The sequence below is a fragment of the Plecotus auritus genome (genome assembly GCF_963455305.1).
Source record: "Plecotus auritus genome assembly, chromosome: 9".
NCBI classification, from domain to species: Eukaryota; Metazoa; Chordata; class Mammalia; order Chiroptera; family Vespertilionidae; genus Plecotus; species Plecotus auritus.
Window position 1 is genome coordinate 70,342,737 of NC_137783.1, and position 14,848 is coordinate 70,357,584.

Below are 14,848 nucleotides of genomic sequence, written 5' to 3' on the forward strand. Positions count from 1 at the left end.
GCAGGAGCAGGCTGGGGAGCGAGGGAAAGGAGGGGTTTCCTGTCCAGGGATTTGTTTTCCAAATTAAGACTGGCCTCGGAGAGTGAAGGAGAAACCTCATCAGGCCCCAAGCTTGTGGCAGAAAGCACCCGGGCTTGGGGACCAGGCCGGCCTTGCTGGGTGCTGGCTCTATCTCTGTCTAGCTGTGTGATTTGGGAAATTCCTCCCCATGAGCCTCTGCTCTCCCCTGTACATGCAGCTCCCAGGACCCACCTCCTTCCTGTATGTGAGGATTACATGAGAACATGCCCTGGAAGCACATAAGCCTGGGTGCATGCACACAGTAGGTGCTCAATTCATGGTAGGCTCCTTTCTTTGGAGAGTTCTGTGTCATTGACCAGGCCAGTAAGCCATCAGGAAAATGGGTGTGTGGCCAAAAGGAAGTTAGGCACAGGCTCCAAGAACTCAACTAATCTCAGTCACCCTGTCCTGAGCGACCACTCAATGTGCACCCGGGAGGAGCCTGCAAACCTCCCCACGTGCCCACCACTGAGGGCCAAGCCCGCTGATTCTGCCTCTCCTCCCCAGTCCCACCCAGTACTCTTGCCTGAAAGGTTTCTGTCGTGTCCCCCACACATGCCAGACCCACACCTGTCACCGAGCCACTGTGCAGAGGGTCCTTTCCCAGGAGGGCCTCATTCTGGTCCTCCGTCCAGGCTCAGCTCAAGCCCCGTTCCCAGAGCTTCCTCTCTGATGCTGAGTAATGGACCTCCCTCCTGGGGCTCCTGTGGAATCAGTGCTCAGCTCTCTGCTCACCGCCCTGGCTCTGGGGGACCCTTTCTGGCCACTCCCCTCTCTGATGCCTTTCCCACACCCGGGGCCTGCTGACCATGGCTGCTGCTCCTGATTCCCTGAGGAGCCAAGTCTTTCCCGGTCCCTGGTCAGCAAGGACGTGGTGGGAGGAGAGCCCTGAAGTGCAGGGGAGAAGGAGGTGAAGGGGGTGGGAAAGGGCTTGGAGTCCCACAGGCTGCAGAGGGGCGCTGTGCCCTGGCATCCTTTGCAGTCACCTTAGGCCCCCTGGCCCCTGGGGTGGGGGTTGCTGGGACCAGAACAGCAAGCCCATCCCTCAGACTCACACCTGGTCACGTGGCACCAAGCACTGTCACATTCTGTTTTACTGTTGGGCAGTCCTGGGGGTGGGGAGTAGGCAGGTAATGCAATCCTCCCTCTTTTGACACCATGGCTCAGAGAGGCTAGTTGGACTGCCTGAGGTCACACAGCTGGTCAGGCGAGCAGGAGGGAAGGTAGCTCTGTCAGACTCCCCCGGCTCCGGCTGCTGCACACATTCCTGGCTCTTCTCTGAGCTGCTGAGGCTCAGAAGACTCCAACAGGAGATTGAGAAGGAGAGGAAGCCCCACATGAAGGCCACGCCAGCCTCAGTGAGGCCCTCGGGCCCGGCTACTCCCCTTCCATGGCAAGAGGACTGCGTACCCACTGCTGCCGCAGCCACTCACTGTGCCCTGGGGCCAGCATTCACCTGGGCACGTGGCAGAGATTTGAGGTGGTCAGTGCCTCAGTTTCCTCTTTGTGCAGCTGCTCACTCCTTTCTCTGAGCAGGTGAGGTGAGACTAAATTCATGTTTATGGAAGGGCTTCTGCGTTTTGAGCTGACAGGTGCCTGTGATGGTAAAATATGAGGGCCGATGTAAGTGCAAAATGCTCTTGTTTTGTGCCCGAGGGTGATGTTTCCTGATAGCCACGCGCTGTCAGCCACCAGCAGCAATGAATGGTTTGTCTGAGCCTCCCCAGCCCAGGCTCAGAAGACAGCAGCTCACATCCATGCGGGATAACCAGGAGGCCGCTCTCCTTTGCTGTAAATCTGTCTTTCATCTGCCCGGCAGGTGGCTGGACAGTCCTGGTCAATCCATCAATTAGATCTTCTCACTTGTGGCTGCTGAGACCCTGTCCTTGGCTCTGGGGCAGGCCCCGAGGCCCGCATGCAGGCAGAGGCAGGCTTTGAAGTTGGCACTCCTGAGAGAGGGTGGGGAGGCCTGGGAAGGGGCTGTCTCACAGGCAGGGAGGCTGGGACAGATGTCCAGCGGGAGAGAAGGAGGCTAGGAATGTGTGTTAGGAGTGTGGGGGCGTCACGCGGTGGAAGAAATGTTGAGGAGGAGAGTGCCGCCTATATTTTGTGGTTTGACTTGTCAGTTCTGTGCCCGGCTCAGAAAGGGAGGCAACGTTGGTTTTCGGCCCTGGATCTGGCACATATACTCAGTGTTACTTTGGGTAGTTAGTTAACTTTGAGTCTTCATCTCCTTACCATTCTATGTAAAATGGAAATAGGATAGTAGCATCGCACCCTGGCCAGTTTGGCTCAGTGAATAGAGCATCGGCCTGCAGACTGAAGGGTTCCGGGTTCGATTCTGGTCAAGAGTACATACTTGGTTGCAGGCATCCCTGGCCCTGCAGGGCTTGTGTGAGAGGCAACCAATTGATATATCTCTCTCACATCAATGTTTCTCTCTGTCTCTTCCTCTCCCTTGCACTCTCTCTTAAAAAAAATTCAATGGGAAAATATGCTCGGGTGAGGATTAGCAACAACAACAACAACAAAAAGATTTTTAAAAAAGAATAATATACTTTAAAAAAAAGAATAGTAACGTCACCTAGGAAGTCCTGCAAATGTGGAATCGTTACCGGGGGACATCCTCCTCCTCCTTCCATATGTTATCACCGCCCCGAGTCAGTTCCGGAGTTCTCCTCAGGAATCTCTGAGCCTCCCAAGCCCATTTGTCAGGCACAGTGCAGTCTTTCTGGGCCTGGATGGGTGCAGCTCCCAGCATCCACGAAGCTGCCGTGGTGAGGGGTCTGATTGGCTAGGTTGTCTCAGGAAGCAGCCAGGACCCCAGAATGAGGTCCCCTGTCCCCACAGGCTGGGCACTATCTGAAGTACCAGTCCTACAGCCCCCAACCCCAGGAAGGGTGTATGTGTGTGCGCGTGTGTAGTTGTATTAATTCTGTTCCCGGATGGTTGAATATGGAAGCTGGCGGCCAGGTGGTGCTTGAGGAGGAGGAAGTCCCCTGTGTATTGTGGTGGTGGGTACAGTGATCTCATGGTTAGAAATTGGACTCTGGGCCCAGCTGGCCTGCATCCGCCTCTCAGAGCCCTTACTCACCGGTTGTGTGGTCTTGAGTGAGTGGCTTTGATCTCTCAGTACCTTAGTCTCCTCAGCTTTAAATGGGGATGAGTATAATGCTGATCTGGTAAGGTAGTGGGGAGACTAAGAGAGGTCCTATAAGAAACTTGTGAACAATGGTGCCTGGCATGTTGAAGATGCTCGACAATGATTTGTTGACTGAATCTCAGCAGGGAAGTCTCTCAGGAGGTGAGCAGGCTCAGGGAAGGGAACCTGGAGAAGGTGGATCCTGAGAGAAGCTTTCCTACACCTCAGTTTGCCCACCTGTGAAATGGTGTGATTGAGTGACCTTGGGGAATACTCCAGCCACTGTGAGTGGGCACATCTGAGCTTCTCGGGGTCTCCTGGTGGCCAACTTCCTCTTCCCCAGAGCAGACTTGCTCAACTACCGGCAGCAGGACTGTCCCAGGAGAAGGTGGGAGGAGGAGGAGGAGGAGGAGGAGGAGGAGGGATGCTGCCACTCCCGGAGCCTCTGGGCACTCAGCTAGCATGCCCAGCAGGGCAGCCGATGCACTTGCTATAAGAGGTCGCCCCCACGCCTCAGCCGCAGCCGAGGACAGACGTGTGTCTAGCGCTGCTGCCCGTAGCTCCACGTGGCTCCTTATGAGATGATGTGAATTGCTCTGACCAATGAAGCTCAATGGCCTCCCTCAACGCACTGCCTGGCACATTCTCCCTGGAGGCCCGGCTCAGAGTTAAGCCAAGAATATTAATGCGGTCCAGATGCGGGCCCTTCTCCTGCATTAAAATTGTGGAAGTTGAGGTCAAGTGGGTCCCCTGCACTCTGAGCAGCAGCCAAGTGGTTTGTGTGGTCCTTGATCTTCCTGGTGGAGAGGGCGTGGCTTCCAGCAGCAGGCCTGGGACCAGGCTCTCTCCTCCTCCTGGTCAGAGGTGGTCCTTCTTAAAGGAGCAGGCCTCTCCATGGGGAGGCAGGGCCCTGATTCCCTCACTCAGGGCTGCTCCCATTGGGGCAGGAACACTGAGGTCCTGAGCTGAGATGTGCGCTGCAGACACTGCTCTCCCTGTCGGGTGGCCCTGCCCCAGCAGCAGCTGCCAGGGAGCATGCTCTCCATGTGAGCCTGTGTTGCAGGGGCCCCCTGCCGGTGGGTTGGGGTCTGCAGCCTGGTCCATCCTCCCCACGTTTTACAGGCTGAGGAAATGCCAACCAGATGGGAAGGGCACTCCACAGGCCGCCATGGCAGGGGCAGGCTGAGAAGTGGGGCGGGCTCCTACTCCCACACTCAAATGCATCCGCTCCCAATACCCGTCGTCCTTCTGCTGTAGGCTGCGCCTTTTCCAAACTGGCCCCCAGAGGTAAAGGCAGCTCTCAAGGTCTCCTGGGGTCTCCATCTTCCAGGTGAGCATCCCCACTCCCTCAGCCATGCTTTGCAGAACACGGTCTTACACGTTTTATCTCTCGGCTGTGGTGGGTACAAAGTACACCGAGACCCTCTTTGGGAGCAATGGAGCCACATGTCTGTTCTGGGGCTTATTAGCTGTGTCATCTCAGACAAGTCGCCTACCTCTTCTCAGCCTATAAAAGACAATGATGAAGAGAAGCAGTACCTCCGTCCCGCAGGATGGTACAGGTGAATGGAGGTAATGGGTGTGAACCCGCCTGCCTATAGTAGCTGCTCAATAAATATTTATCATCTAAACAAGGGCTTCCGACCCTTCAGTGTAGCAGAGTGGTGGCTCCTCTTGCCATGCGATGTTTTAACTGTCCCTGTGCAAGGCCAGAGCCTCTGCAGGGTGGTCTGCCTCTGGCTCACCGTTGCCAGTGCTGGTAAACAGTCGGCGTTCAGTAAGCGCTTGTGGAACGAGGTGCTTGGCAGTCCTGAGTGTGGGCTCACTGCCTCTGGCGATGAGGGTCTGGTAAACTCCGCTAACCGAGCCTCTCCCTCGCCCCTGCAGCCCGCCCGGAGGATGCTGGCACCAGCCTCTACTTTGTGAATGACTCCTTGCAGCAGGTGACCTTCTCCAGCTCCGTGGGCGTCGTGGTGCCCTGCCCGGCTGCAGGATCCCCCAGCGCAGCCCTTCGATGGTACCTGGCCACGGGGGACGACATCTACGACGTGCCCCACATCCGGCATGTGCACGCCAATGGGACGCTGCAGCTCTACCCCTTCTCCCCCTCCGCCTTCAACAGCTTTATCCACGACAATGACTACTTCTGCACCGCGGAGAATGCCGCTGGCAAGATCCGCAGCCCCAACATCCGCGTCAAAGCAGGTGAGGCCAACCCCGCCCCGCTGCAGGGAGTGCAGTCTGGAGGGCCGAGATGGGGAGCGGGCAGCACCCATCATTCTGAAGACACATGTGTAACATTGCGGGGGTGGGGGGGGGGGGCGTTGGTAAAAGTCAGTTCCTCGAGGAAAGTTCTGTTCTTTGGGATCTTAGCTCTCTGCCATCACTGTAGGTCCTTAGGCTGAGAACACCCCTTGCTATTTATTTTTAATATTTGTGTTGATTTCAGAGTGGAAGGGAGAGGGAGAGAAAGACAGAAACATCCCTGATGAGAGAGAATCATAGATTGGCTGCCTCCTGCACACCCATCACTGGGGATGGAGCCACAACCCGGGCCTGCGCCCTGACTGGGAATCGAACCATGACCGCTTGGTTCCTAGGTCGACGCTCAGCCCCTGAGCCATGCAGCCAGGTGAGAGCACCCCTTTCTGAGTCTCAGTTTCCTCACCTACAAAGGATTCGCCAGTCTCTGCCCTGATTCTCACCGCCTGTGATCACTGTGAGATTGCACACATCTACATGCAGTGCTCCTGTTGGTGCTTGACTCATGGAAAACATCCAATGAGCTCTTTCCTTCCTTCTTAAATTAAAAATAAAAACTTTATTGAAACAACTAGAGGCCTGGTGCATGAAATTCGTGCACAGGGGTGGGGAGTCCCCTCAGCCCAGCCTGCACCCTCTCTCAATCTGGGACCCCTCGGGGGATGTCCAACTGCCGGTTTAGGCGGGATTGTGCCTAAACCGGCAGTAGGACATCCCTCTCGCAATCCAGGACTGCTGGTTCCTAACCGCTCGCCTGCCTGATCACCCCTAACCACTCTGCCTGCCTGCCTTATCACCCCTAACCACTATGCCTGCCTGCCTGATCGCCCCTAACCACTTTGCCTGCCTGCCTCATTGCCCCTAACCGCTCGCCTGCCTGCCTGATCATCTCTAACTACTCGCCTGCCTGCCTCATCGCCCCTAACCAATCGCCTGCCTGCCTAATTGCCCCTAACCACCTTCCTGCCTGCCTGATCACCCCTAACGACTCGCCTGACTGCCTGATTGCCCCTAACCACCTCTGCCTCAGCCCCTGTCACTGCAGCTTCATCCAGAAGGTCGTCCAGCTGTCCAGTCTAATTAGCATATTACACTTTCATTATTATAGATACATAAAGAGAAGTGCATTTATTATACGCATGCAGCTTGATGCATTTCCCAAAGTCTAACTGATACCCAGCTCAGGACATGCAGTCAGTCATGCAGAAACCCCTTATGCATTTCTCATCACCAGGCCCCGGGAGAAGCCACTGTCCAGACTCCTGCCATGTTGATATTGCCAGTGTCTGTACTTTATAAAACTGGAGTCCCACAGTCCGTGTTCTCTTGAGCCGTTTGCTCACCATTCTGTTTGTGGGATTCACCCCTGCTGCTGTGTGGGGCAGCCATGCATCTCATCGCTGCCGTCTCCTGCTCCCCATGCTGCCCTTCATCCGCCCCTGGTGATGGCCGTGTGAGGCCAGTGTTTCTCACAGAACAGCCTTTCAGGTCACATTCATGGTGAAAACTGTTAGCAGTGATGGAGTTTGGCCTTTGGAAATAATAAGAGGTCAGGGCAGTGGGGGCTCCTCCGGTGGCTGCTCTAAAGAAAACAGAAAGTCTCATTTCACGGAGGCAGGTCTGCAGGCCTGGCATGGCCCTGGTCAGCTGCTTGGCAAGGACGTTCCTGTCCGCCGGGTGCCACCTTCAGCTGTGAGGTGGGCCCGGCCTGGCTTAGCTGAGCTCCTCTTGGCGAGGATGTCCCTCTTGGCGAGGACGGCCCTGTCCGCCAGGTGCCAGCCTCAGCTACAGGAAGAAAGCAGGGAACTTGGGGAGTGGTTTGCTGGGAAGAGTTGTAGTGGGAGAGGATAGGTGGCCTCACAGCCCCCTGCAGGAGTCCCGGCCTTGAGCACCATCCTTCGGCACAGGAGAGAGTTCTGGAGCGAGGTCTCTGACTCCGGGGCCGTCGGGCTCAGGAGTGCTTGTCACAAGTACAGGTTCCGAATTGCTGGGCCCAGGCGTGTGGGGAGCAAGGAGGGTGAGACTTCATTAAACAGCTGACCTTCTTCCCATTTCGTTGCAGGGGGAGGGAGTGGCCTCAGAACCCAGGGCCACGCTCAGAGCCTTGCCTGTGGGCTCCCGTGGGGTTGCCTTTCAGGAGCCGTCAGCTGCCCAGAGCGTGCCAGTGCTCACAGAGATGGCACTGTAATGAGGCCCAGCCCCGTGGCCCTGCCTCCGGGTGCCAGGCCTTCTACCCGCTACATTACTATTACTGTCATTATTGTTATTATTATTTCCTTTTACAGAGTAGGAGGCGCCCGCCTGTCTGACACCCTAACCACTGGCCTCTGCAGGTCCCTCGGCCCATCCTGGGGGTGCACCCCAACCCCGCCCTCTCCTCCTCCCCTTTGCTTCCCTCCAGGGTCAGCTTCCCTCAGTCTCCCCCGTGTGTGCCCCGCATCTGCAGTGCTGCGCCCAAACCCAGGAAGATCCAGCGGCAGCGCCTGTCTCCACCCCTCTCCCTCCCACTTAACTGTGTCTCTTCCCGTCACACCACACACCAGAGCTGGGACAGAATAAAGACCTCAGCGGGGCGGCAGGGTGGCCTGACAGGAAACACAGCAATTGAGAGGCTCTTGATGAACCTGGGGTGGGGGTAGGGGGGCTGCTGGGCCCGGATGTCCCCCTGACAGCCAGGCAGGGAGGGCAGGAGGGCACCACCCAGTTGCCTGCTGAGGACAAGGTCGGAGGCAGTGGGGCTCTGGATACCCCTCGGCAGAGAAGGGGTCGAAGGATGGAGAGAGCCCCCAGGGCCCCTGGGCCCACTAAGGCTGGGCCCGTCCACATGGGCCTGATACATGGAGTGGCTACAGGTTACAGCCCCAGAACCTGTAGCCAGGAGGAAGGGTTCTGAGGCTGGAGGCGGGCTCAGGTCCCGGCAGTGTTAGGAAGTGGAGAGAGCAAGGCTGTGTGCTTCGCAGGAGCGTGGAGATGCCAGCCCATGTCTCCGCACGCTGCGTTTCTAGAGGCACAGAGAGCGACAACCATTCTGCTCAGGAAAGCCAGCAAGCCCCCAGTTCTGCTCCCGGCCTCCACTTCCCCAAACTGCTTCTCACATGCGTGGCTGTTCCCAAACCCAACAAAAATCTGTTATGAGATCACACGTCCATTTTTATTTGGCAACTTATGGCCCCGTGCCCAAAACTCTTGCCGCCCTGGGCCGAGGAATAATGTGGGAACTCCCGTTTGGCTTCCTTGGATGAATTCTAGAATATTCCCTCACAGCACACCCTCTGTTGAATGTGATCACACTGCAGGGCTCAGACACCTCAGCATCCTTCCCATTTAATACAGTTTGTTAGCACGCCTGACCGTGGGGCGGCCAGTGTGGGATTTGTGGATCTCATGAAGGAAGGTTGGTGTTTCAGAGGCAGAGTGGGCTGCCCAGGGGTGGGGGGGTGGGGAGCTTGCTAAAGAAGGAGCCACACAGGCAGGAGTCAGATCCTGGCAGGGCTTGGCTGTATGGCTCAGTGGTTGAGCATTGACCTATGAACCCCGAGGTCATGGTTTGATTCCCTGTCAGGGTACATGCCTGGGTTGTAGTCTCCATCCCCAGTAGGGGTCATGCAGGAGGCAGCTGATCAATGATTCTCTCTCATTGATGTTCCTCTCTCTCTCTCTCTCTCTGCCTCTCCCTTCCTCTCTGAAATCAATTAAAAAATATTTTTAAAAAATCCTGGCAGGGACTCCTGGGCCGGGTAAGTGGGAGGGTGGGAAGAGGTGGGGGAGGCTGAGGCTGGGGTGCTGAGGGAGTTGAGGGCCTCTCTGGGCCCCATGTCCAGTGGAGCCGAGACACAGGCCTTCCCGGCCATCTCTCCACAGTGTTCAGGGAACCCTACACCGTCCGGGTGGAGGATCAGCGGTGCATGCGTGGAAGCATGGCCGTCTTCAAGTGCCTCATCCCCTCCTCCGTGCAGGACCATGTCAGTGTGGTGTCCTGGGAGAAGGACACGGTCTCCATCGTCCCAGGTAGGAAGACCGTGGGCCATGCCGGTGCGGGGGTGGGCAGGGAGCGATGTCGCAGGGGTGCTGTGTGGGCGGTCAGCTCGCCGAGGTCTTGAGGCTGGTTCTAGGGAGCAATTTGCTGTTGTTCTGGTGATGCTTTGGCAAAGTGTCTTCGGTCGCCACTCGATGCTTTCGGTGTGGGAGGTACACAGCCATGTGCCAGCAGCCTCCGCCAGGTGTGTGGGGCCCTGACCCCTGACCCTGGGTCTTTTCTCGCCCTTGCTTTTCAGGATGGGAGTCGAGGCTGGAAGCCTTGTTTGTGGAGGTTGTGGGAGAAGAGCGTGGAGGCTGGCGTGTGGCCCGCGTACTTGCATTTCTGCAGGGCCGTCTGGGGCTTCTTTCATGAGGCAGCTGAGACCCCTCAGAATCCTGGCTATTCCCCCCGCGACCCACCCCCCACACACCTGGCCCTGAGAAGGAGGTGAATGCCAGGCGGTAGGCTCACCTGTCAGGCTGCTGGGGTGCAGCCTGCAGCATCGGCTCCTTTTCCTGGTCAGCGTTCCCCTTCGGCAGGAAAACAGACCCCAAGAGAGGACTCCAGTCCTCAAAATGCCTCCAGGCCTTGTTACACACCGTGTCCCCTCGTCCCACCTCCCCGGTCCCCATGGCCCAGGGCAGAGGCCCAGTGGCCCCTCTTCCTTCTTCCCGGGACCTGGCTTCCATTCTGTAGTCACTAGTCACACGAGGTGACTCCGCTGCTCAGGTGTCCGGGTTAGTTGGGGAGGACAGACTTCTGTGCACACAGCCTCGGAAGTGGGGCTTCCCAGTCCCGGCGCACTGGGCCCTGTGGGAGGCTGTTGAACAGCCCAGTGCTCTGACCCCTGTCGGGACCCTCCCCTCGGGGGGAGCCCGGCCTGGCAGTGGTGAGGCTCTGGGTGGTCCCAGGGCCCAGCTGAGAGAAGACGGGCTCCTGGGTGTATTCGCAGCTAACAAGACAGCACCCTTTTTGTGAGACCTTGACGTGTGTTTCGCTCTTGGGACATCTTCCTCCTCTCACTCGCGAGCAGATGGCCAGGTTGTCCTGTCTCCTGGCCCCAGAACTGGTGGTGGGCAGGAGTCTGAAGCCACTTAAGCAGCTGCCCCCACTCCGTGTGAAACCACAGTTAGTGGGAGAGGCTGGGTGCGCACTCGGGCTGGGGCGAGAGCCTATGTAGGCAGCACACAGGGGCGCGGGCATGCCAGAGATCCGGATGGTGCTGGAGAGGTGGCTGGGCCCCACCAGGTGGCCACGTGCAGCTCCACAGGGTCTGGGACGAAGAGGCCGGGACTCCTGTGCCCCGGATGAGGCACGAGGTACACAGCCCCCAGGGGTGATGCTGCAGGAACCATGGGCTGCTGAGCCCTGAGAGACCTGGATCTGCCACCTCTCTGGGCGAAGCCCCACAGTGATGGGGACTGCATGTCCTGTCTGTGCACAGGCAGACGGAAGGTGATTCAAAGTCCTACACACGCGCTTTATGGACTAAGTTATATTCATTAAAATAAGAAGAAGACAGAGAAAAGGAGGAGGAGGAGAAAAAAGGAGAAGGAATTTTGAGTGTTTCCTATACACCAGGCACTGGGCTAAGGAACGTTCATGTAATATCTCATTTTATCCGTATAAAATACCCATACGTGTACCTTCACCCTCTCCTTTACAGAAGAGGAAGCTGAGGCTCGAAGAAGTAAAGTAACTTCTGGGTCACACAGCTAGTGGAGGGGCAGGGCGGACCCAGGCCTGTCTTCCCAGCCCGTGTACTTAACGCACAGGGAGCTGCCCCCCCCTCCACCTGCACAGGGAGCTGCCCCCCCACCTGCACAGGGAGCTGCCCCCCCCTCCACCTGCACAGGGAGCTGCCCCCCCACCTGCACAGGGAGCTGCCCCCCCCTCCACCAGCACAGGGAGCTGCCCCCCCACCTGCACAGGGAGCTGCCCCCCCACCTGCACAGGGAGCTGCCCCCCCCTCCACCTGCACAGGTGTGTCCGGGAGAGCGGCACTGTGAAGGCTTGTGTGCTGCGGGCAGCAAGGCCTCGGCCTCCTGAGGGGAGAAACGTCCATGTTGGCTTTTCAGGAAGGCTTTTTGGAACCGAGTCGAATGCAGTGATTCATAAGCGTCTAGAATTTAGGACCCGACTGCCTGGGCTTGACACTCACTCTACTGCTTACCAGCTGGGCCAGTCACTTACCACCCCAGAGCCTCAGTTTCCCCAACCGTATGCAGTGAGGAGGAGGATTAACTACTTAAGCATGAGAAGCGTTTACATGGAGCGTCGGAGTCTACGGGAAGCATGGAGGACGGCCCTGCTCTGACGTGACCCTCGGTGCAGGGAGCGCCCCGTGCTGCTGCTTCATGGTGGGCATGTGTGTCATTACGTCGTAACAGGGTCTGTGTCCCCGCGGGACTGAGCTTCCTGAGAGTGGGAATAGGACTGCTCTCCTCCACACTCCCTGGCTCCTAACACCGCCTCCAGCACACGCAGGGCATTGCCCACTGCCGTTCAGGGGTGACCGATGGCACGGTTGGGGAAGGCATGTGGGGACAGCGTGGACAGAGGCGCTGCAATAGCAGTTAGCGCAGGGTGTGGGGAGCGAGCAGCCCAGCTCAGAGAGCAGAGAAGGGGTGAACTTGGCCCCTGGGCTCTGTGCTGGAGTCAGCGAGTTGGGGGAGGGGGGTTTTACTTGGTGAGACTCTTGCAGTGGGTGCTTCGGGGCTGTCTTTCATGTGGGGACTGGGCTGTGGCCCCAAAGGGCCTAATGCTCAGTGGGTTTGTGCTCTCCTGCAGGGCACTGGTAAGCTTGCTTCTGCAGGACCCCTTTCTCTCCTTCCGCCTTGGAGACTTCCTCCCCTGCTCAGCCCTCCAGCCCTCCCATTATCATTCGAGATCTCGTTACAGCTATAGTTTAGATCAGGGGGAGACTCCCCAAAGCACACACATCCAATACCCGCACCCGGAGGAATCCCTAAGAGCCAGAGAGTGGTTGGGCCATTCAGGCTCTGTAGCCAAGGGCCCAGAACCTGGGCCCGCACATTGCATGCTTTCGTTTTGGAAAATACAAATTCTTTATAGATTTTTTTCATAAACATATGATTCTCCGCTATCCAAGCTCACACTGGACTGTGTGTGTACTTGATTGTGTTGGCTGGTAGGTTGGAAGGTGGCCATGCTGGGGGAGATGGAATGATGAGCTTGCCTTGGGGTTAAGGAAGGACCCGGAGCCGGTGTTCCATCCCATCCAGGGAGCGTGGTGTCGACTCTGCAAGGCTGGGCTCAGCTTCGTCACCAAGCACAGGACCAGCAGGAGCAGGTGCTCAAGGGCAGGAGGCGGGGCAGAGGCTGAGGTGGCCAATCAGGCCCGGGAGAGCAGGTGCCATGGGAGGAAGGGGTGGGTCCAGGCCCCTGGGAATGAGGAGCCAGCCTTCAGGATTTCTCGGAGGGGCTTTGGAAGGAATTTGGGGCTTGGGGCTACACAAGCTCTGTGCATTGGAAAGTTGTTCTCAGGCTGGCCTCCCCGCTGCCCACATCTGGGAGGGGGAGGGGCGCGGGCAGATAAGCTCCTGGAGCCGGCCTCTGACTCTAAGCCAGTGTTGCTGTGCTCTCCCAGGGGTTTGTGGGGGCTGGAGAGCCAGCCCCGAAGTGCTGCTTTCCTGGAGCTACACCTGCCCCTTCCTACACCCCTTCCTTCCCTCCACACGGTCACCTCCCTTCCATCAGGCCGTTTAAAGACATGTGGGCAGAAGCACAGCCTTCCACCTGTGCTGGGCTGGCTCCTACCCTTACTTCCCTCCCGGGGACTTGGTCTCCAGGGGAACTCGCTCTTCTGAGCGGGTGGCTTGGGAGTCACAGGGCCAGCCAGGGCTGTGCACGAACATACCATTAAGGCCTGCAGCGAAGCCGAGCCGGGTTTAATTTCCCATCTGCACGCTCACCATTACGATGCGTATTATTGGATATAGAGATAAATCCGGCCCTGTTTCTAATAGCTTTTAATTTCCACCAGACCTGATTATATCGATGTGGGCTCCTGCGGGAGTTTCCCAGCATGCTCTTCCCCAGCATACTGCGACGGCGGTGGCCCCGGTGGGGAGGTTGGGACACAGCTCAGATGCAGGCCAGATGTGTTTGCTGCTGTCCTGGAGGCCAGGCCTGGATCTGCTGCCTCGTCAATGGGAACAGGGCTCCTGGATGTGGGGTTGTCCTCCCGCCCTGTCCAAGCCGGGAGCACACTGGGCACACTGCATGCTGGGGAGGGGACGGCAGAGCGAGGAGGACTCTGGCCCAAGGGGTCTTTTCTGAAAGTGGCAGTGCTCCCTGCCTGCAGCGCCTGTGCCCAAGGTGAGCGCCAAGGAGCCCCCACCCTTCCCACACCCGTCACCCCAAGGTTCCACATCGTTCATGGGTTTCTGCACCTCTTTTCTCTGGGCCCTGCTGCCTGCTGCGTGGCCTGCATAGGTCCCCTCCTCTCCTGTGCATGCCGCCCCTGCCTTGGTCCCTACACTTGGGTCACATGTCCTTTTCTGTAAGGCCTCACCTAACCCGGGGCAGAACCTCTCCCTCTGGTTCCACCCCTGCAGCGCTTACTCCATCTGTCATCTGCTGTCAGTGATGTTTCTATCTGTCTGTCTGCTGCAGGAGGGTGCAGCCTTACAACCTTTCATCCCGAGGGTCCACAGCACCCGCCACAGCATAACACGAGACGACGAATGATGATCTCTCTCCTGTACTGAGACCTTGTGGTTGGCATTGTGTGTATATACACACATATTACCTCTCATCCTCACAATACTCTTTAAGAGAGAGAACATTTTTGTTGTGTTGGTCTCCCTCCCCGGCCCTCACCCACCCAATTTGATGCATGAGGATATTGCAGCTCAGGGAAATTAAGCAACTTACCCTGGGCCACACAGCGAGAGGCAGCCTGGTTTGAGCTGGGATCCTGTGGGAGGCTCTGCCCCGGCTGCCTTTCCAGAGCAGGCTTTCCATTCACAACGGACTGTCCTCGGGCTCCCACAGAGGAGGAGGGCCCGCCCCTGGCTCCAGGACTTGTGTGGGGACCGGAGGTGTGTGTGCAGTGACCACAGGTTTTGCTGTTCTGAGGGGCAGTGGTCTCCAGCTGAAAGATCCGTGGACGAAACAGGCCTTCTCACAGGAGGTGTTCCTGGGTGTTGGCTGTGTTTCTGGCCCCGGGGGAGACACAGAGACAGTCTGACTGGAAATTCAGGATTCGGTTCATGCTGTCAGCTCTGATGGACAAGGATGCATGATCTCAACACAGCATGCAGTTGAGCATGGTCCAGGTCGGTGTGGAAAGTGGACCCAACTTGTTGATTGCATTTGGCTTGGGCTGGTCCTAAGGCTGC

At 57.6% G+C, this 14,848-nt stretch overlaps 1 protein-coding gene across 1 annotated transcript in view; it reads left to right on the forward strand.

Moving 5' to 3' along the window:
* The window catches only part of DSCAML1 (DS cell adhesion molecule like 1), a 356,739-nt gene that overhangs the window by 11,370 nt on the left and 330,521 nt on the right, over positions 1–14,848 (forward strand). Inside the window, exons 2-3 of the mRNA XM_080642468.1 lie at positions 5,090–5,407; positions 9,326–9,472. Coding sequence (XP_080498594.1) covers positions 5,090–5,407; positions 9,326–9,472 — 465 coding nt within the window. The remainder of the gene's footprint in view (positions 1–5,089; positions 5,408–9,325; positions 9,473–14,848) is intronic.